At 42.4% G+C, this 22,135-nt stretch overlaps 1 protein-coding gene across 1 annotated transcript in view; it reads right to left on the bottom strand.

Moving 5' to 3' along the window:
* DIP2 (disco-interacting protein 2) overlaps nucleotides 1-22,135 on the bottom strand; it is a 193,013-nt gene that overhangs the window by 71,414 nt on the left and 99,464 nt on the right. Inside the window, 7 exon segments of the mRNA XM_050194228.3 lie at nucleotides 2,497-2,577; nucleotides 5,598-5,734; nucleotides 10,612-10,866; nucleotides 14,742-14,861; nucleotides 16,708-16,801; nucleotides 17,535-17,599; nucleotides 21,829-21,931. Of these exon segments, the coding sequence (XP_050050185.1) occupies nucleotides 2,497-2,577; nucleotides 5,598-5,734; nucleotides 10,612-10,866; nucleotides 14,742-14,861; nucleotides 16,708-16,801; nucleotides 17,535-17,599; nucleotides 21,829-21,931 (855 nt within the window).

Genomic DNA, 22,135 nt, shown 5'->3' with positions numbered 1-22,135 from the left:
GAAACAAAACGCACCTTTAAACCTTTGCACTGGCGTTGCGAATACGCTTTTGTGGTGATAGGTATTATGGGAGAAAAAAAAGAAAGACATCCGTGCACCTTACGCTAAGACAGCAGCTATTACAGCTTGTTTCCAACTAACACCAAACGCAACGTGTTACTTCAGCTGAGACGCGGCAGGTAAGGAACTAGCTTGATCACAACGATTTTTCTTTACTTCCTTTATTTCATTCTGGCTAACTCAGAGAGAGCCTGTGCGAGGGTGCTGCTTTATGATGTGGTTGGGAGCGCAGTCATGTGGTATTTTTCATATTTCGCAGGGTTTATTTATCAGTCGGAAAAAATTAGTACTTAGATGTCCCTTGGCTGTGCCTAGAAGTGCCTTGTTGACACTTTAGTAATTAGAACAGTGTGTCTCGAGTTAGATAATTAATTACAATTACCCAATTAAACCTCAGTAACGAAAAAATTAGTGGTAGCTACTCCACTATACTGGAAACAATATGCACTAGGTTTTCTTCGAGTAACACAAATGCTCCTTTTTTAAATCTTAGTGCATAGTAGTTAATTGGGACACCCTGTATATATTTATGAGCTCTGCATGCAAATGACGATGTTTCCCTCCTTAATAAATGTTGTAAATTATTAAAATACTTTTTTTTTTTCATGAATCGCTAGCATTCCTTACTGGAAAGAGAAGGAAATACTGAGACACATATCATTCACGCGCATTTCACACGCAGTTGATAAAAGCTGTTCTGCCGAAGCAGTCACTGAAGTCTGCAGGGTTGTTTGTTTTTTCAGCGTCAAAAAAGCAAGCAAAGCAATTTGACGCAAGGTGAACATAAAGCAACATATTCATTCTCTAGGCATAGGCTATTTATACCTTTAGAAATAATTGTTAATTGGCTATCTCCTTCTCATTAAAATGTATAATAAGCTTTCTCCTGTGTATAGATTTAAATATATTGTGTATGTGCATGGTGTTTACAGTGGAAATTTAAAATAATGTTCAAGTGAGAAAATGCGGATGACGCAGCCACCGCTGGTGCTTTTAATGCGCTTGTCCTCCTATCGTCAGGATTTGTAGAAATGAAGTGAAATTATGAATTAAATGTCGTGTACATCTGCACCAACGACGACAATTTTAGGTGAAAAGGTTGAGGCAAGCCAAAAGAAACTTCAAATGATGTGGGTGACAAAACTGTGGTAATGACACTTTAGGTGCGTGTGTAGGGGGGGGGGGGGGAGGGTAGCCTTCGGCATCGCCGGGGTAAGGGGTGCAGAGCCCCCCCCCCACACACACACACGCACCTAAAGTGTCATTACCACAGTTTTGTCACCCACATATTCTGTAAACAGCCCTCAGCACATAATAAGTATATACCATGTGACAGCAGTAACTTCGCACTCGGTAATGGTGACAATGATGATTACATTTTTGCTACCTGTTATGACAGTCAAGTCTTAAATGAGTATGTCTCAAGTGCAAAAAAATTTGTGTAAAAAAAGCAAAAGCAAAAAACAAGCACTGAAGGTTGAAGTAAACTTCCAAGCTAAGAGGACATTGCAAGACTCCCTGCAATGACTACAATAGCCCATCTTCAACAATTTTCATTACCATAAGCTGTTGCACTTGTCATTTTCTACCACACACACAGACAATGAACACAGTAGGCAGTATGAGAAATCAGTAGAAAATTACACAACCATTCATTCTCTCTTGGAAAAGGGCATGAGCATAATGAACATTGTCAATGGCAATCTTCACATGGCATGATTTTCAACACCACTGTATAGATAACCAACACTAGTGTAAGGTGCAAATTTTTTTCTTTGGTATTTTTTCCTTCCTTCTTTCTTTCTTTTTTTTTGCCCCTTATGCTAGTGTCACGTGCCCATGTATCCCACTAACACTGGGCACATTAATGTCTTTTTTCTGACAGTACAACAAATGCAAAGACATTAAAACAGCTGCAACATACAATTACCAAAGGGCAAGCAATGTTTTTTTACCCAGAGATACATACTCTGACAAAACTGCCTATTTACCCACCTGTGCAACTTGCACCTATGTTTAACACAAGAAAGGCACTGCAGGCACAACATGTGTCATGCCCCACAGGTTTTAATTATAGATGTGTGAGGTTACCGAACAGTGGCAAATCTAGTTGTTGCTTATTTGTTGAGGTAAGCGTTGCTTGATAGTGAAGCATATTTTTTCTAGCTGTACCACAAGTGAAATGAGAATACTAGCTTTTTTTTAAAGTTGTTTTGAAGTCATACAAGCAGGCTTAAGAATATCAAACCAAAGATGTCACCAAAGATTGACACCCAAAAATCTGACACAGAGCTACATGAAGTAAATGTAATACATTACAAAAATGACACAACAGTGATGCAGCATGACAAGGGAGTTTCACTATAAGGATGGGTTGCATTTTAACATTGAAGACAATCAATGTGTTTGTGAAGAGAATGGGCGCATTCTACTTACAGGTCCCACAAACCCCAACAGCCCAGATCGAACAAAGGTCTGGTCAGTCACTGGTCTTCCATCCTGGTGAAGAGGTTGCATCTTGAAAAAAAAAATATATATATATAATGCCAAATTGAGGTGCACAATGCACTTCAGCAGAATAAAAGCTCAATAAATTGCACGAAACATTCGTTAAGGCTCTTTACAGTTTTCCCATAGCACTGTTGTGGAATGTAAATGCTATATGTTAATAAACACTCTCACTAAGACCCTCACTCAAAGTACTGTTCCTGACAGTCTACAAAAGACAGTTAAAGTCTATTGAAATGACTACAAAAGATCCATTGTTTGGGCTTAGTCATCCAGGCTTTGCTTAAGCTTATAGCTTTTAAGCATAGTAATAGCCAACAACATTAGCATACTTTCTTGCACAGAAACAGTGCCTCACGAGCTAAAGAAAAATATGGGTAGGGAAGGAGCGCATTCATCAGCTCGAAAGGCTGGCCACAATAGAGCATAAGGTATGTGTTATGCACAGTGTACAATAAAATTTCGAAAACATTGTTTGACAGATGCAAACAAAACGATACAAAAAGCAATAATACTTCTTATAACATACAGTACTTAATATTAGACACACCAAGCATTTATTGGATTTGTATAAACACTGATACTTTTTGTCTCAAGAAACAAAGCATATAGCATAATAAAACACATACTTAAAGTAGAATGTAGTCAGAATGATGCTGAATTAAGCTAATGCACAGATTTGCTTTCTTAACACAGCTAAACAAGAAGACACATGAAAAATGCTCATATTGTTGTTTTTTTATGTGTGTCTTCGTTGTTTGTGCTGTGTTAGAAAAAAAAAATTGTTATAATTGTTAGTATGAAGACACAAAAAGCAGAAAGTGCAGGTGATTACATGTCTTGGTCAGCTCATCAGTAAAAGCATATGCAGGGTGGGGAAGGTAATGGACTGGGTCTTACCAGTCTTTCTTCTCTTTACCATTATAGTTTCAAGAACACACAGTGTTCCCCTCATCTTACCTCCTTACTTCCTCAAACTATTGAGATGAAACAGACATTATATTTAGTTGAACTCGAATGCCCAAAAATTGTTACATTTAATAAAATTCTGTTCAGGTGTTATGCGATGCCCAAATGAAAAAAATATATCTAACAAAATATAAGCAGACTTGAGCAATTTTTCCGTCTTTGAAATGCACAAGCAGAAGGCGCCCACAGTGGACACCACCGTCTTCTCAATAACCTTTCTTGCCATGCGCATAACACTGCCTTCGTACACTACAGTAGTGGTTGCTCAGACCTCCGCAACATTACATGCACCAACACCATTACCACATTTTCTGGTGCATAAGTTGTATTTCTTTTTCTGAATTTTTAATCGGTACATATTACAGAACGATGCTATTTATAGACTTAAAAAAAAAAAAACTGCCGTCAAAATCGGATTGCATGCTATCTCTGGCAGTTGCTACAGATTGTGTGTGGGGTACGGGGTTCTTCTCGTGATCGAGTTACCAAGCGCCTTGCGAGAAGGACAGAGCGGCAACGTAAGTGGCAGCAGGCCGACCGCAAGTTGACCGACTTTGAAGTCATCACATCTGCAGATCACCACTGCGCAAACTGCGCTGTTGCTACCAGAGTACAAGCCACCACCCCTCCCTTCCACGCTGCCTTCCCGCTTTCCTTCCTTGTGTGCAATTTGGCCCACCATCGAACACTTTCACTCGCACATACAGCATATGGCGCATGGGGATGATGTTATCACCCTTGGACTTTATATGGAACAACGCGGCGACCACAATGGCAGAAATGCACTTGGAGTGTCCATATCATTGCTATCGCAATTCTATAGGAATGGCACCAATACGATTGTGCATGACCTGCGTCCACGAAGTGAAACGTCACTGTATTTTTTTTTTAGTCGCTTACCAAATGAACAGGTGCATCTTATACACCAGTGTAACTTATATACAATTCTTTCCGGAAAAACTGATGTTTTGAGGGGGGTGCGGCTTATACAAAGGTGTGACTTATAGACCAGAAAATAAGGTACTAGCAGAGCCCACGTGGTGCAGAAAACCTTATACAAATTTCCAAGCGTGAAAGTTGCATGATGGCTCAGTGGTTAGTGTACATTGCCACTGGGGCATGAGTTCGATCTCTAATGGCAGTGATGGGCCATGCGTCGCTTTGCTTCACCATACGCTGAAATTGAGGATGGGCACGTGGCCTGACAATGGTAACATGCTAACATAGGCAGCATTACTGAAAGGATGGATGGACTTGAAAGACAGATAAGACCATTGTGTTGTCACGGAATGAAAACAAATAACGAAATATGAAAGAAAAGCTATATTTTTGACGGGAGCGAAAACATTATTTTTATTCATTATTTTGTTTCAAAGTGAAACCGAAATATTTTGATCAGTTTTCAGTTTGAGGGAAAGTTGGCAATCCGAAACAACCAACGTCAGGCAATGTAAGCATTAATGCGGATCTCGGGGGGTCTGCAAAAGCGCACATCTCAGGCAGGGATAGTGCAAGCGATAGCCAATGGAGCACTCCACTAAGCCTGCCGCTCGGTGCACTAGCAGATTGGCACCGTAGCAAAACCCAGGGTTTGCACGCTGAAGAGCTTATCGTTTTGCTTTCTGCAGGTACAATGCTTTGTTGCCAAAGTTTTATAGCGCATTTATGTTCATTTAAGTTAATTCTATCGGAACAGCAGTCTCACATTTTGTATGGTACATTCAATGACGTGCTGCTTCTGAGATCATGCTCAGTGCCTTGACTCAAGGCACTGAGCATGATCTCAGAATTCGTAGTTCATTTATTGAGAAAAATAAATACTATGTTTTTATCGTTACATTGCTTCAAAAATTTTTGCATGCAAATGAAAATTATTGTGAACCGTTACAGATCATCTTTTTTTTTTTTTTGATAATAAAAATGGAAATAAAACTGGGAAACAGAGAAAAGGTTTTTTTTAAAAACATTCAAACTGTGTAAATACAGGCAAGTGTGCAATGGTACATTGTTTCACAGCACCAGAAAACAGTTAACAGAGGTATGCAATGAGTTTTTCTCACCTTGAAGATGTTGTTTGAAAGGCCTTGGAGGCCCCAGTAAGCATAGCCACACGTTGAGGCACTCACACAAATTTCACCCACTTCATCTGTTTTGCAGAGATACGGGGCATCATTGATCTTCACAACTGCAGCCACAGCTAAAGAGTGAGAAGGGAAAAGATTCATGAATCTAGTCTTGCATTAATGAAAATAGCAAAGCTCATCTCACTGTCCAATTACATATGGTTTCCTCAGAGGTGTCAGAGGTCTGCAGCCCAGTGCACCCCTTTCCTTCATCCTGCTCCCCAACCTGATTTGCTGCAGTTTGCAATAAGACCAGCAAAAGTTTCTTACAGCAAACAGCAGTGGCATACAGCAGTATACAACTAGTGAAGCAACCAAATTAACTCTAAAGCCAATTCACAAGTCACCCCTTCACATATCAACACCCAAGACTAACCACTGCAATGCCACTGTGTTGCCACTATGCAGTAACTACTAATCATGAAACTACACGAACTTATGGAGCACAGCAAATGACGGGAATGAAAAGGCAAGAAGGGGAAAGTAAGTGCTAACTTCTGTGTAAATCTTACTCAGCAGTGAGTAACTCTTATTTATAAGGACTATGGATGTCAATAACCCTCTTGCATCCTATCATGCACAGCCCTATCAGTGGTGGCTATTGCATACACCATACTGCTAAACAAAACACTAACTATATTTTTATGACAGCACACTTCATGCACTAAATATCACCTTGCTTAATTTTAGCCAGGTCCATAAATAAGTCCAACCAATTGGCATCATAAGCCCAAACAATGACTACCAAAATGGGCAACACTCACACTCAAAGGAGTGAACTGCTGGACACTCATCTTAACCAATTAGTGTATTGCTATTACACTCCATGGATTTGTGTGCTGCCTCTGGGCATTCATAAATGCCTCTGGGCATCAGTCAATTTGAGTAGCTGCCGGTGTCTGTAACACCCAGATAGAATGACAGTGCAAAAGCTGTCTGATTACACAAGAATGAGCAGACCATTTCTTTTTGTATTGAACGAAAGAATGTTGACCTGCCACACCCATTTCTTACCGGACATACCTTGTGCTGTTCTCAAAAGATGGAATTGCTTGAATTCTTATGTGCATACAGCATCAAACTGTAAGTTCAACCAATATTTACTTGAACATGCATTCTTAAATCAAAGAAATTAAGTCACAGTGTAATGAAGAAGACGCGCCCCGCGTTTTGGATAGCAGCTCAGAGACGATGACGACGACCTGTGCTGTGATTTGCGAGAGAGCTCGGGCTGTTCGCTGCTGCTAGGCTGCTGTCTATCTGCTGCTTCTCGCCTTCATTTAAACATCATTACATTTGGTGGAGATTGCTGGAATCCCTCAAGTCACCCTGGAGCTCCGCAATCGTGTGTTGCCCACCGTCATCATGACTGATGTGACGCACGCACCGACTGTACCCATGGCTGCCCCTGTCACTTGCGCCGACGTTCTCCGTCAGCGCGACCTGGCCATCTTTTGCGGGACCGGAGAACATGAAGTTGAAGACTGGCTGTCCTCCTATGAACGTGTAAGCGCTCACAATAAGTGGGACGACCAGTCTAAACTGAATAACATCATATTTTATCTTGCCGATGTCGCAAATCTCTGGTTTAAGAACCATGAATCTGACATTTCGAGTCGGTCCGCATTCAAGACACATTTCACCGAAGTGTTTGGCCGCCCCACTGTCCGCAAGCTACGCGCCGAACAGCGTCTATGCCAGCGAGCACAGCAACCGGGCGAGAGCTTCTCCAGCTATATTGAGGAAGTCTTGGATCTCTGCAGTCGTATTAATCCAATGATGGCGGAGGACGAGAAGATCAACCATATTCTGAAGGGTATTGAGGACGACACATTTCAAATGCTGCTGGCCAAGAAGTTCAACCAGCGTCGCCGTACTCTTCAACCTGTGTCAAGAGTTTCTACGAATTGCGCTGCCAACGTAACATCACTCGCCAAAACGTCCCACAGGCTGACTCGGTCTCGGCCATTGCAGCTGCCGCGGGCCATACCGATCCTTCTGCTCTCGTCCTTCAGCTCAAGGATTTCATACGCGAGGAAGTGGATCGCCAGCTGTCGCTACTCCCTCACAGTGAGGAGACTGCCCCAACACTGACTCTGGCTGTGCAACAAGCCATCCGTGCCCAAATATCTGACGCACTTACCCCCATTTGCCCGCCAGCTCCTGTGACAGCGTCGCTCTCCTATATTGACTACCCGCCGCTATTCACGTCTCCGACAACACCGCTCTCTTATACCGACTACCTGTCGCGGGTCACTCCTCCGCCGCTCAACTATGCTGCCACTGTCACACGGCCACCCCCAGCGTCATATTCCATCCCACCTCCAATGCACCCCCTGCTCCCATTCCACGACAGTCACCCCAGCCTCCTCGTCGAGCCGACACGTGGCACACACCAGACAACAGGCCTATTTGCTTCGCCTGTGGCATTGCTGGTCACGTTGCGCGCTTTTGTAGTCGTAATATGTCCTCGCACCGTGACGCTTTTGACAGTCTCCCTCCACACCACAACATCCCGCCGACGTACGCTGCCAAGACGCCGCTGACTCGCCGCTGAGACCCTTCGATCGCGACCGCCGTTCAGACACTCGCCGTTCTCCTTCTCCACGTCGATGGTCGCTGTCACCTATGCGTCGTCGGCCACCTACTGCCGAGGGAAACTGACTAGCGCAGTCCCAGAGGCAAGAACTGCAAGCTCATCGAACTTTCTAAGGCCTCAATTTTCACCACAGAATGTCATTGACGTCCATGCCGAGGGAGCATCCGCCCAAGCGCTTATCGATACCAGGGCCGCCATTTCTTTCATCCATGAAAATCTTTGTTGCAAGCTAAAAAAAGTCATGACATTTCCATCTGGCATGGCACTCTGAACTGCTAGCGCGCAACGCATTCATCCTACAGCTGTATGCACAGCCCGTGTAGTCATCTAAGACATTTTGTACATCATACAGTTTTTTGTGTTGCCCTCCTGTTCTCATAATCTCATCCTCGGGAGGGACTTCCTGTCACGTCATAGTGCCATAATCGATTGTTCTCGCGCAGAAGTGGCCCTTTCGCCGCTATGTGACTCCCCGTTGGTCGGCGCTGACCTCACTGTTCACAAGGTCTTCGTTGATGATGATACTGATCTACCTTTGGAGACATTGGTGCTTGTGACTGTCGTGTACTGCCATGCCAGACTCAACTGTGGCATTTATGCCATCTGACATGCTTGTTCACTGCAAGGACTTATTTCTCCCATTCGCCGTCCTCACGGTTAGGTCTGAATCCGCTTTGATACCCATCTGTAATCGGCACCGGTATCCAGTGACCATACTGCGTGGGGAGACCTTAGGATTTGTGCAAGCTGTCACGTGTGTTGAAGACCTTGACGTTCACGATGGCGCCACCCGTTCACATCTGGACGCCATAACTTCAGTCTCCTCAACACCGCCCTTAGCAGTTTTCGACAACGCCATCGCCGCAGACCTTTCGCCGTCTCATCGCACTAAACTTCTTGCTCTACTGAACGACTTCGTTTTCTCGTTCGACTGCAACAAACCATCCTTGGGTCACACGACAAGTGTCTCTCATACTATCGACACCGGTTCCCATGCCCCCTTGCGACAGCGTGCGTATCACATTTCCGCAGAAGAGCGCAGAGTTATCACAGAACAAGTGGACGACATGCTGCAGCGCGGCGTCATTCAGCCTTCTCAAAGTCCTTGGTCGTCACCTGTCGTTCTAGTGCGGAAAAAAGATGGCACCATTCGGTTTCGTATTGATTATCGCCGCCTAAACAGGATCACAAGAAAAGACGTCTACCCACTGCCTCGGATCGACGATGCTCTTGACTGTCTGCAAGGTGCCGAATAGTTCTCGTCTTTAGATCTCCGCTCCGGCTATTGGCAGGTTCCCATGGCTGAGGCTGACCGCCCAAAGACAGCTTTCATCACTCCCAATGGCCTGTATGAGTTTAACGTTATGCCTTTCGGGCTCTGCAATGCTCCCGCTACCTTCGAGCACATGATTGATACCATCCTTCGCGGACACAAGTAGAAGACTTGTTTATGTTACCTGGATGACATAGTTACATTTATTTCAGCATCACTTAAAGAACAGCAATCCAGAGAACACACACAAAAGAAGCCATGAAAGGGTGGGTTTGACAGGGCTCTACTTGCAACATGGCAGACTTGCAATGTATAACAATATATACAGCAAATGAGGCACAGCATCTACAATAAAGAAAATGTGGGTGCTAACCATAGATCTCAACTAGAAAACCTATAGTACACCCGTGGCATTAACTGCACTGTTCTGGCACTCAGCCTCCATTTAACAGAAGTTATTAAAAGCACTATAGCCAGTTACATGCTAAGAATGGAATGGAAAAGGCACCTCAAAAATAATCTCTACACATGAACCAGCCAGTTAACTATGCCGATTCTCCTCACCCTTCCTTCTCTTTATAATCCCGTGCCTTCACCAAGGAATACGGTAGCACTTGGAGGAGAGGGGATGTGGTACTGAGGATAAAAATAGCTGGTGAGGGGGTCAATTGCATTTTTTTGGCTATGACATGTGACCTTGATGTTAATAAGGAGTCTTCGGAAGCAACACCACAACTAATGCTTCTCCTGATCTGCCTCCACAATCCTTCCTGAGTTTAAGTGTGACTACAGCATGTTCATCATTTGCTGCTTAATCAATGTGGTGTGTTCTCTTCATATCTGAGTAAGCTGTAAGGGAGCAATTTTTGGAGCATAGAAGGATGGACAGTAGGCGCAGAACACTTTTCTGACCGGAGCTGTTCCTGAATTCTTAAGTCTGTGACTGACTATAGAGTGTGTCTATGTTGCAAGAAGCCTCGTTAGTTTTTTTGAAATGCAATAAGCATCAGCAATGTTTTGCCGATTAAAAGAAAAGCACAGCCTTTATCCATTTCCTACTGAAGAAGCATTGCACACACCTCCAGGCAAGATGTGACCACAGTCCTGTAGTGTGAGCGAAGTGAGACTGTTTTCCATATCGACACGGATGACACCATAGCTGAGGGCTGCCATGGAAAGAACACCACGGCCACTGGCGCCAGCACCAACACGTCCTGGCCGCCGCACGGCCACCGTCAGGGCCTCAGGTGAGGCTGCACACGGGCAGACTGCATCTGGGTGCAGCCCCCGACTGTGGAACACACTGATGAACTGGTCACACGAGGAAAGAGACCCTGTGTGGGAGGAAGCACATGTTCAACACTAGACACGATGCACAGAGCCAGGATAAGCAATGGATACATTTCACTAAAAGTGTCGTCCCACACTACTGCTGCAGACACTGCCAGCAGTTTCTTGCCTACTGTTAGGCAATTATAGCAGGAAGTAAGTGCATGTTTCTTATTAAATGACAAACAAGCTCAAAAATATATCTTTTTTCTATTTTCCATTGGCTCACACTATAAAAAGGAAATGAATTTCCCAAAGTGTTCAACTGAACATGCATGAAGACCACCAGGGAAAAATTTATAACTGAAACTCATGATGCAAATATATAGCTTCCACATTCAACCTACTGTTGCCTCATGCAGAAGTGAAGCAATGAGATCTACTGGGATGGTGGTACTGGTACAAGTCATACCATTGAGAACCATTGAGAAACATACAGCACTACATTATCAGCTTACATTATTAGCACTATGAAACATGTTCCTTATGTTAAGTAAGCCACAGGCACATGGAGAAAGTTGCTGCTGGCTTTAACTTGGCCAACAAATACCTCAGTCTTGCAAGCATTCCTCTAATAACAACAAGTAGGAAGGCACATAAATATCTACCTACCGTGCTTTTACCCTTAGGTCAGTTAAAAGAAGTTTAGTACAAGGTAGAGATGGCACTTCATTGGTTTAGTTGAACAAGAGTTTATACTTTAAAGTCTATAGTGTATTCAATGCTGAGTTACTTTTAATGCTTTGCTTACATTGGAGACAACATAGTAGCTAGGAATTTAACTAAGTCGATATATATCGGGAAATGCTACAGTGTATTCCTGGAAGGCAAACAGGTAAAGAAAGTAAAAGTGCAACATTTTGATATCAAAACACATCATTATCCGAATCTCATAGTTTATGTCAACATACTTTTGTTTGCATATTGACAATGAAGATATTTAAAACTTTACCAGCACTGTAGCACAATGCCTTCTCAAAATAAATTTTTACTGCCACCTTCACAATGGAACAGCTGTCTGCAGACCCATGCCTCCTACTCTTTTGACTAATAAATATGAAAAACAGCTGGGGCCTTTTTTATAAAACAAATTGTAGCTGTTATTAAGGGAGACAATCAAGCAGTCATGTCTTTGGCATAGCCCCTTCAGGCACTAAATAATTACATTGAAAATTTGGTTTAAACAATTCTTGTATCTTTAACATCATTGAAAATGTACAGCACCAGAAAAAATTAAGAATTTGAATTTTCCAGCCAATTTTGTCACATCCACAAATGTGGGCTCCATGCCTTGACTCTCAAAACTGCTTCAGGTTAGGGTTGGTAATATTGATGAATGATTAATTGATTAATCAATTGAATGTATCCCGCAATACAATTAATCTTCATCGATGCCCACCTTTCATTTAATCGACTTAATCGATTAGACCTGCTTGATTAATCGTTTTCAAGAGTTTGACAAAAGTGGCACGAAAATTGTGAAATTGTAGTGGAATAGCAGTGAAGGAGCAGCGACTGTGTGGCTGTGGTAGAGCGACTGTCGACTGTTTTTCCGAGTCCCGAGTGATGCCAAGCCGAGCGCTTCCCATCTATTTCCCCACACCGTACACGCCACCCCGCCACTCAAAGTTGGAGGCTTGAAATGCCTTCGCAATTCAAGGCGTACTATAGCAACCCAGTCATTGATCGTCATGCCACTCCCAGTCCACTACAGATGTAGCACAGCATGTGCGCTGGTTTGGAGCATGTATTTGACAAAGTGATGGAGTTCATGTTGATGCCAGCAAATCTATAGTGTCCAAGCGTCTATTCTCGCATGCTGGTTGTGTGGCCATTCAAAGAAAGTGTCAGTTTCACCTGAACATACCAGTCAGTTGACATTCCTTCGCTCTGCCGAAAACAGCAGGTGGTTTAAAATCCTAAACCAGTAAATTTCTTTTCCTCTGTGCATATTACAATTTCTTGCATATTTCAGTTAGACGTCAGCTTTAACTTTTGCCATGTTTCTTACTTTTTGTTCAATTGTACTACACAAGGACTCACTAGTGCCATGTATCATATTTAATTCCACTAAGTGCCATTTTATAACGCACATTGTTTATCTTTTCAAAAGCCACTAGTGCAAGCTATAATATTTAGTCCCTAAAAAGTTAAAGTTTACACTTTATCAAGCATGTATACACTTGTGTTTCAAACTTGGTTCCACCTCTGAAACAATAAAATAGGGTCCTACAAAAGTAGATAACTGTGTTTCAACCTTTTTAATGGTGCCTGGCAAGAAGTTTGATTAATCAATTAACTGATGAAAAGCCCTGCATCCAAAGTGCTTATTCGATTAAAGGCTAAAATGATGAATGATTAATCGTTAATCGAATAAACGAATTAATCGACCATCCCTACTTCAGGTGTGGAAACACAATAGACTATATTTCATGTACAGTGTACATGGAGAAAACCCAGCTATTTGAGATATTTTCTTCATGAAAATAATTACTGTCAAAAATAGTGAAAGAGGAGATCTAATTACATGACCACATACCGACACCTTGAATGAATGCCCAGACACAAATGTTCCAACCCTTTCTTGCATTTTGTGCATATTCTCGCGAGAGGAAAGTCAAGAGAAATTAGGTGGCAGCAAATGGCAACTTTATTGAAGCGGCAGCAACCACCAATGCCGTTTAAGTCATCTTCTACATCCAACCAGTCTGAAAATGGGCACCTGATCTGATGATGACGATTATGGAATGAACATGCAAAACATTCATGGTAATTTTCCCTACCCTAAAGATGCATTGTCCTGATGCTAAAACACGATTGAGTCAGGTCACAAAAACGTTAAGTGGGGAAGAAAAAGAAATAAAGCATGGAAAGAAGTACACAAGTAGCGTCAACACGAGAGTACAGAACATGTAAGTCATCGTGAGTAATAGGGCTTCATCCAAACAATGTGCACGATTTAAGGCACAGGCTTACGATGGGAGTGCCATGAAGAGACTGCTGGGATCACTCTGTAGTTGACATTGTTTAGGCATTGCAAAACTATGTATGTACCAAAGTAGCGGCATAGGAGTTTTTCGGAGTGGCCTCGTCAACGTATGGGGCTCCACACCCAGATGTGATTACAAGGGCTGTACACGACCTCTCTGTGGCAAAAGTGGGCATCGGTGGGCATCATAGCTTTGCCTACACTGAATATGCAGTCACGCAAGCTGATGAGCTTCTTCTGCCCGTTTGGCAAAGGAGTCCGCATCCGGAAGAGCAGCTGTTCATGTTTCAGGCAATAGCATTACGTTTAACGTGGTGGTAACTTCACATCCGTACAGTAAGCGAAAAGGGCTAAATGTGTATTATAACCATATAATGTGTGTTATAAGCGAATGCTATGTATTGAAGCACACAGTCCCAGTCCTTGTGGTCATCGGCGACGTACGTGGACAGCCTGTCAGCAATTGTCTTGTTTAAGCGCTAAGTTAGGCCATTGGTTTGCAGATGGTACACAGTAGCTCTTCGGTGTGCAGTGCTACTTCGTTGCACTTCATGCACAGGCTGTACTGTAAAGGCTGTGCCGCAATCTGTGATGACTACAGCTGGTGCGCCATGGCAAAGAATGATGTTATGAATGAAGAACAGCGCAATGTTGGACGCAGTGGCTCGCTGAACTGCCTTGGTTTTGCAGTAGCAGGTAAGATAGCCGGCGGTAACCACAATCCATTGGTTGGCAGGTGAAGACGTGGGAAATGGACCTAGGTCATTCAAGTTTTTAGGCATAATCTTGATGAGGACAACTGTACATATTGTACATAAAAAGGTTCATTTGTCTAGCCTGAGGTTCTTTGTGTTGACGAGCAACTACTTCAAATGTATGAAAGAAACTTACATGGGTTCGATCCATCAGCCACAAGCAGAAGCCGAAGCGAGCTCAGGTTGACATCTTTGTGGTCCTTGGTTGCCAGCAGACCCCAGTGCAGGTCTCTCGATTTGCACACAGCAACATTGGCTAGAGAAATGGCAGCAGTAAATACACAAGACAATGTTTTTGTTAAGGGGATGGGGGCAGCGTAACCAAATGTGACCATTATAAAGAAATGTAAATATTTAGGCCCAGAAAAACCTTCAGAACTGAAATATAGAGTAAACAGTACCTCAGAAAGAAAGGAAAATTGGGCAAGTTCGCATGGGCCGACTGTAAAAACTGCAGCATGAAAAACAAAGTGCAGGAAGAAAAGAAAATGCAACACTCCTGTGTAGCCGCGTTTACATGAATGCAACAGTGTCGCATCGCATCGCATTTCTAGTGCATCGCATTTATGTAAATAGCGGTAATGCACTAGGAAGGCGCATGCATCGCATTAATGCGCCAGGCAAGGGAAGATTTACGGGCGCGAATCGACTCTCGTGGAGCATGTAAATGAGGATGGTCGCATTAGGAATTCTGGGAAGGAATTAGCTGCAGGACTGCTGCGCTGGTGAAGCTGCGAGACAGCAACGCCCGAAGCAGAAGCAAAATGGCGTCCCCCATGGCAACTTTGCTTGCCGCAGCATGCTCTATGCGAATCTATTTCTCTGCAGAGGAAACCACTGCTTTCCTTGCCATCATATCTGAAATAAATAATTAAAATTGCATGACAACCAAATCGTTGAAGGCAGAGCACGTCGCCAACCCTCTTGCGTGCAAAAGTGCTTTCATGTAGGCCGACCGTATCTGACGACGTCGCTGCTGATGCTGCATGCTGGCGATAGCGTACAAAGCTAGTCCATGCCAACAGAAGTAGCATAAGGTGGAGACAGAACGCTGCATTCCCAAACATTTTGCACAAGTGTCAGGCTCTCGGTAGTCGGTACAGTCGGCAATCGGCCACCAACGTGCGCTCGGCCCACTACAGGAAGCCAGTTACACCGGAAGTCGGCTGCGCTTCCCTTATACGACACTATGTGGCGCTACATTCTCGCGAGAGTTAATGCGCTACATGTAAACGGTGTCGCATCGCCTTTCCCAAATGCACTTGGAAATGCGATTCGCCACTGTCGCATTCATGTACATGGGGCTTGTGTCTTGATTCTCTTTTTTTTTTTTGCACTTCAATTCAATGTGAAAAGAATTTCTGTTATAGTAACCATTTACACAATCCACAGCTTTCAAGGAGAAACATAACACTCTTACTATATACCAAATGACTTGTTCTTTATCTGCAATCTTTAGGTGCGGTGTGATGTCATTACTGCACCAGCACAACCATGAATGCAGATGTAAGTGGTCAATGACTCCTACACATACAAATGTACAACAATCTTGTGGGTTATGTTAAAAGTGCATGCAATGCTTTTTTTTGATTTACCAATCAACACATCAAAACTTTATGAAGCCATTTTACAAAGTACTTACTTTAGCAATAACAACTGAAAAAATAGGATGTTCTCTTAGAGATTGAACAATAAAACTTCCTTCAGTTACTCTATTACATGCACATGCAAGTTTCTACAAAGATGATTATTACACCGTAACAAAAGTACAGTGGCAGATAGAGAATCACAGATGGCAGGTTATAATTGAAGAAGTTAAGTAGTGTGGTTTGCTGGGCCAGTTGGTGCATGGTGACAATATAGGGGGTTCCAGCAACTACAGACGTGAGCACAAGTAAAAGGAATGGACAGGAAAACGCTGGTTTGTCCTGTCCATTCCTTTTACTTGTGCTCGTGTCTGTACTTGCTGGAACCCCCTATACTGTCCTAATTGAAGAAAGAGACACTACTATCATCTTGCAGAAGAAGTAACAATAACACAATGAAACAGGGAATTCTCACTTTTAGTAATTAAAAAATGGAGTAAATCAAGAGCTACATACCTTTGAACTTGGTTATCATCAGCATCCATGATGCTGGATTGACTTTCATCAATGAGTAGGGTATAAAAATAACATGCATTCCATTGAAGACACTCTGTAAATTAAAGATAAAAGTAGGTACCATTAGATACAATGGAAATAGCAATCGATATTACAGGGTATCCTCACTCATACAGCAAACAATTACCTGGTATTGAGAAACCATAAACAATTTTAAAGCACACTAGCATGTATACAGTGATCAGATCATGAGATGCATTATAAAGAAACGAGTTCTTTTGTACTGCTACTAGGCACAGCCTGCATGTTTCATTGTTGCTGATTTCATTGAAAAATATATATTTTGATAGGACTGAATTACAAAAAAAAGTTTATATTTTTGTAATGCACTGTGCTTTTTACAGAAGCATGCTTGATCAAACGGACCTTATAGCTGCCTTTGATGATGAAACTTTGCCATGAATTCAAGATTACATTTCAACAGTTTGAGCCCTAGTGGTGTGCAAGATGCTCATGAGAGCTCATGCCGTTTTTAGTGGCTACCTAAGTTAGAACACTGCAACCAGAGTTGCTGCAATGGTATTACTGTGAATGGCACATACACCTCATGAGATCAATCCCCCATTCAGGAAGTGACATTTCAAACTCAACTTTTATGTCCTTTTACAAGTAACCAAAGTTCTGTTCTCAGTAAAAGCAATGCTGTTGTTACCGTAACCATGCTAACCAATTACAATTTAGCTTTACTTCAAATTTGTCTAGCTGTTATCACTTTGTCAGTAACACTGCCAAAGAACATTTCCAGTTCAAACAAATGCAGCACATACCGCAAGCACACCATGCCAGAGGCCCATCTCACGTTTGTAGTCCAGCACACAAACCATCACTTCACCTACGGTAAAAGAAACAGGAGTAACAATCCTCTTTTTGGTTAACTATTGCTTAGCTACAAACAACAGAAAATTAAAAAAATACAACTCATTCTAAGAGCAGAAACGACAAGACCTTATTCTGTTTGGCATTGTGCACTGTAAAAAAATGGCAAGGATGGCAAGGATGTAAGGAGGATGTGGTCTTCAGAGACCTCCATTAAAGCAGATAAATTGCCACTTTCTCTAAGCCATGAACGAAAATGATGACATCATTAAAACTGTAACCTATTCAACATATTTTGAAAAAATCTAGGCAAGACTTCTGGAAACAAATCAAAATCTGACACTTTCAACCAAATTTTCGCTAGGCATCTTTCATTCAAGAGAACCCACTAATAGGTATGCACCAACCTAAGTGAATGACTATTCCTGCAATAAGACAAAATGCCTAATGTTTCCTGCTAAAATGAAAGCACATCCATTTCAATTAACTATATTATTGTGTCAAGTTCTTGAATCTCTGTACATGCTAATTAGAAAGAATTAGGTTCTGATCCAGACAAGGAAAGTGCTACAGCAGCACAGGTTCCTTTGTTAACTACACGACTGGGTTAAGGAGAATTATAATTATTTTCCTGACACATACACAGCATGCACACTTTGCTAACAGGTCCACTCTTTCCCCTTGTACACCAACAGTAAATGATTTAAGAGCAAGATGCAGCGGCACTCTCCTGAATGACCAGAGGCTTAACTTACACATAAAACTATTCTATATAATGTTCACAATCAGTTATTGGTGTACATATGGATGAAAGAAAGCAGAAAGACAAAAATATAACAGCACAGAAAAAGTTTCAAGGGAAGATAATAAAGTTAGTTATACACTGTGGAGCAACCATGCAAGCAAACACCAATTGACAATATACACACACAATGCAATCAGTGGCATAGCCAGAAATTTCGTTAGGGGGGGGGGCTCAAGTTGCAGCTCAGCCTCCTCCTTATAGAATTTGTTGAGGGATCAAATACATGAATAACAACTGCACTGCCATTGCCAAAGATGCTTCAAACGAATGCTTGAACACTACGCACCGTCAAGACAAGTAAAATATGTATTTTTTTAATAAAAGAATATATTCGTATGTCCCAAAAATTGTGCCAGAAATAACTGATATCAATGCTTCCATATTTTCTGTCTATTTAATAAGTAAAAAAAATATAACACGAACTTTAGAACTATATAAGTTCAAAACCAGGAAAGCAGCGCTTGCCGCTGATATGAAAAACACAAAGGCCATGATATGAACAAGTTGAGGCCGAATATTTTAATGAAACTTTTTCATTCAAGAACATTGTTTACATTTTTGTACATATGCAATGGCCAGGGAAAAATCTCAATGACGCTGTCCTTTGTTCCAGTGTATTGCGCAGGAGCAGCTGTCACCGGTCGTGTATTGTGAGTAATTGCACCGAAGTTATAGTCGCAACAGAGAGCACATATAAAAAGCAGGAGTTCTGCAAAATATACATTAGAAATGCGAAGATACAATAGAATATACAAATGTGAAGGTACAGCTTGATAAAGGGCAAAAGTGTCACTGGAAACAAAGTTTGCTGCATGTATACACAAAACATTGCAACAAGATATTTAAATATACGTATGTCTCCGATAAATCTACATATCTAAGCAAAAGTCACTGAATATAATGCGTCAAACCAGGCAAATAAACATGTTGTGCAATCACAGATTCACAGATGACAGAATCTAAAGGCCCCTTCCCTTCACTCCCCCCGATGCATCGTGCGCGATGGAAGGCGGTGCGCTTCCTCCCCGCTTTTCTCCCTTGCGCACACAAGACTGAACCACCATCATCGGCTCACCCATTCCTTCCCCCCCCCCCCCCCCCTCTACGCTTTCACTTGCAAGCGCGCGGTGACGTTATCACCCTTGGACTTTATATGCAACATGACGGCGATGGCTGGAATGCACCTGGAATGTCTACATAATTGCTGTCGCAATAATATAGTAAGAGTATCCGGCAACTGAAGAGTCTCGTGGCCCATTACTTTCCGCAGAAGAAGTAACAAAATCGAACTTTCGCCATGCAATAATTCACTTCACCGCAACAATGTCTTCTTTTTTCCTTTTGTGGGGCGGGGGCACCAAAATGAAGAAACGCAAACGAAAGCATGTGGGCCACAACCGAATGCCTACTTTGGGCACCTGATGCGGCTACCGAAGGAATATCAAAGAAAACATGAGACACTTGGTTCATAGAGAACCATACGCATACTGCTCGGTATCCTACAACGGCGAGACAAAAGACTTTCCAGAGAGGTTGCGATAACATCGAAGTGAAGCTGATGCCCTCAAGCAAACACGTTGCAATCCATCGAGTCCCCACAGTGATGGCAGCGAGCGACCATTGTTTATTTTTCTCATCTGCTAGCCAGAAAGCGTCCAAAACTCTGCCAGGCAAAAATTCACTCGGTTAGACAAAAACAAATGGGCACTGGTCAGAAACAACAGTGGAACACAAGAAAAATGTAAGCACTCTGACTGTCTCTGGCAGCCCGCGGGTAGCGAGAACAAGAAAACTGAAGAGGCTGAACATGTCTTCGCGAATAAAAGTCAAAGTAGAAAAAATAAATAAGAACAAGCTGGCTTTTGAAAAAATTTTGATAATCTTTTCTGTGACATGATGGCATGAATGAACCACCATAAAATTCATCTTTGCGTGCTTTGTCAACTTCTTTGATAGTGTGTTAAATTTGGCTTGTCTCGTTGTATGGTCCGATGTACGACTTTAGAAAAGTCAATGCACTTTTGGCGTCAAATGTTTATAAGAACATTAAACCCACAAAGTTCCGGAATTGAAAATCTAAAGCACAACTTTAGAAATGTCAATGCACCTTTCGCATCAAAGTTTATGAAAACTCCATACCCATAAAGTTGCGGAAGTGAAAGTCATGCACTCCGTAGATTCCGTGGCCTTTGCGAGATGCCATGATGAGCCCTCTTGCCATCAAAATGCCCTTGAAATTTTGTGCTCGGACGGGGCTTTTTGCGTTATGCGACTCTAGGTGCATGGGCACTGCCATGAAATCCAGCCTGAGTTCGCGATGCTCGCGCCGAAATGTCTTTTTGAGTGTGAAAAAGACATTCCAGACGAAATCCAGAATTATTTCCGGCACCGGAAGTTGTTTTGGTCGGCGGTGCATGACAGCACGAAAAAATTTCAGGAGGGGGGGGGGGCTGAAGCCCCATAACCCTCGCCCCCTGGCTACACCCCTGAATGCAATAGCCTAGCCTGCTTTTCTTGGAGCCAGTTCTTCAAAGCCGACTGGCACGACACATAATATCACTGATATGTCATAGCTAGGTCTTCAAGAATATGAACCGAGGCTGGCCTGAGACAACTGACTTGGTCACTGCGGTCAGGCGGTAAACAATTTTAAGTGTATAGGATTGTTGCAGCAAATGGCCATGTGAAAAAGCAAGACATCATCACATGACCAGCCTAAGCATCCAGAAATATATCATCCTCTTCCCATTTCAATAATTCTACAGTGAAATCCTCTCACCTACTTCATCATCAGAACAACCTCACCAAAATGTGACCATTAGAATATAGAACCACTTATTCTTTTTATGTGAGCACATTTTACTATTGCGAGCCATGTTAGAATTTACAGGGCAGTGCTGCCATTGTGCATTATATTGCACAGAAGGACCTAGTGTTTGCAGAGGAAAGCAAGCCTGTCAGTGCGGTGGCTGAACAGCCAAAGCACTGACTTGATACACAAAGGCGATCGAAGAATTCAGGTTCGAATGCACCTGGCAAGGTAAAAAAAAAATGTTTTCTGCCTTTTAACTTTTCTTCCCTATTTATGCTTTCTTACTCTACTAAGGTCGAAATTGCAACCTTCTTATGTCTTAGCAAGGTCATTTTTCCAAAAATTATTTTTTATGTTTAAAGCATCGTTTGTGGACACAGCAGGGGCTGACTGGATGCTTTCTTTGGTTAATTGGCAGATATAAGATGCATACTGCATTGAAATATTAAATGGTAATTATCACTAATTATAACACAATGACTTTGATAACAGACACAGAGTGTAGTTACAATGTTCTGATGCTCATTGTTACAATGAGCATCGTAGAAACTCATAAAAAATGTTATAGGCGCCATGAAACCAAGTGCTTATTTTCACATTATCAAAGGAAAGAGAAAGGATGCAATACCTTCTGTATAGTTGCAGGCAGCTGTTAGAGCTCGACTATGATTGACTAGTGCAGACCTGGACACAGCCACCCCCTTCATGGCTCCATCTCTGTCAACTGTGTACTGAACACAGCAGGAACAAGAGAGGGGAAAAACAGACATACATCAGAGCTGTCAATTGATATCACCATGAAGGAATTATGACACAGTAAATTCTTATTTTTGTACATATTTATTTGCCTGAAGAGTACCATTCTTTCCTCGTATAAAATCACACTGATTCTTGGAAGAGCGAGCTAGGCCACACCTATATGACTTTTATGATGT

This window comes from Dermacentor andersoni, chromosome 1 (genome assembly GCF_023375885.2).
Source record: "Dermacentor andersoni chromosome 1, qqDerAnde1_hic_scaffold, whole genome shotgun sequence".
Taxonomy (NCBI): domain Eukaryota; kingdom Metazoa; phylum Arthropoda; class Arachnida; order Ixodida; family Ixodidae; genus Dermacentor; species Dermacentor andersoni.
This window is presented reverse-complemented; position numbering and strand designations above follow the sequence as displayed.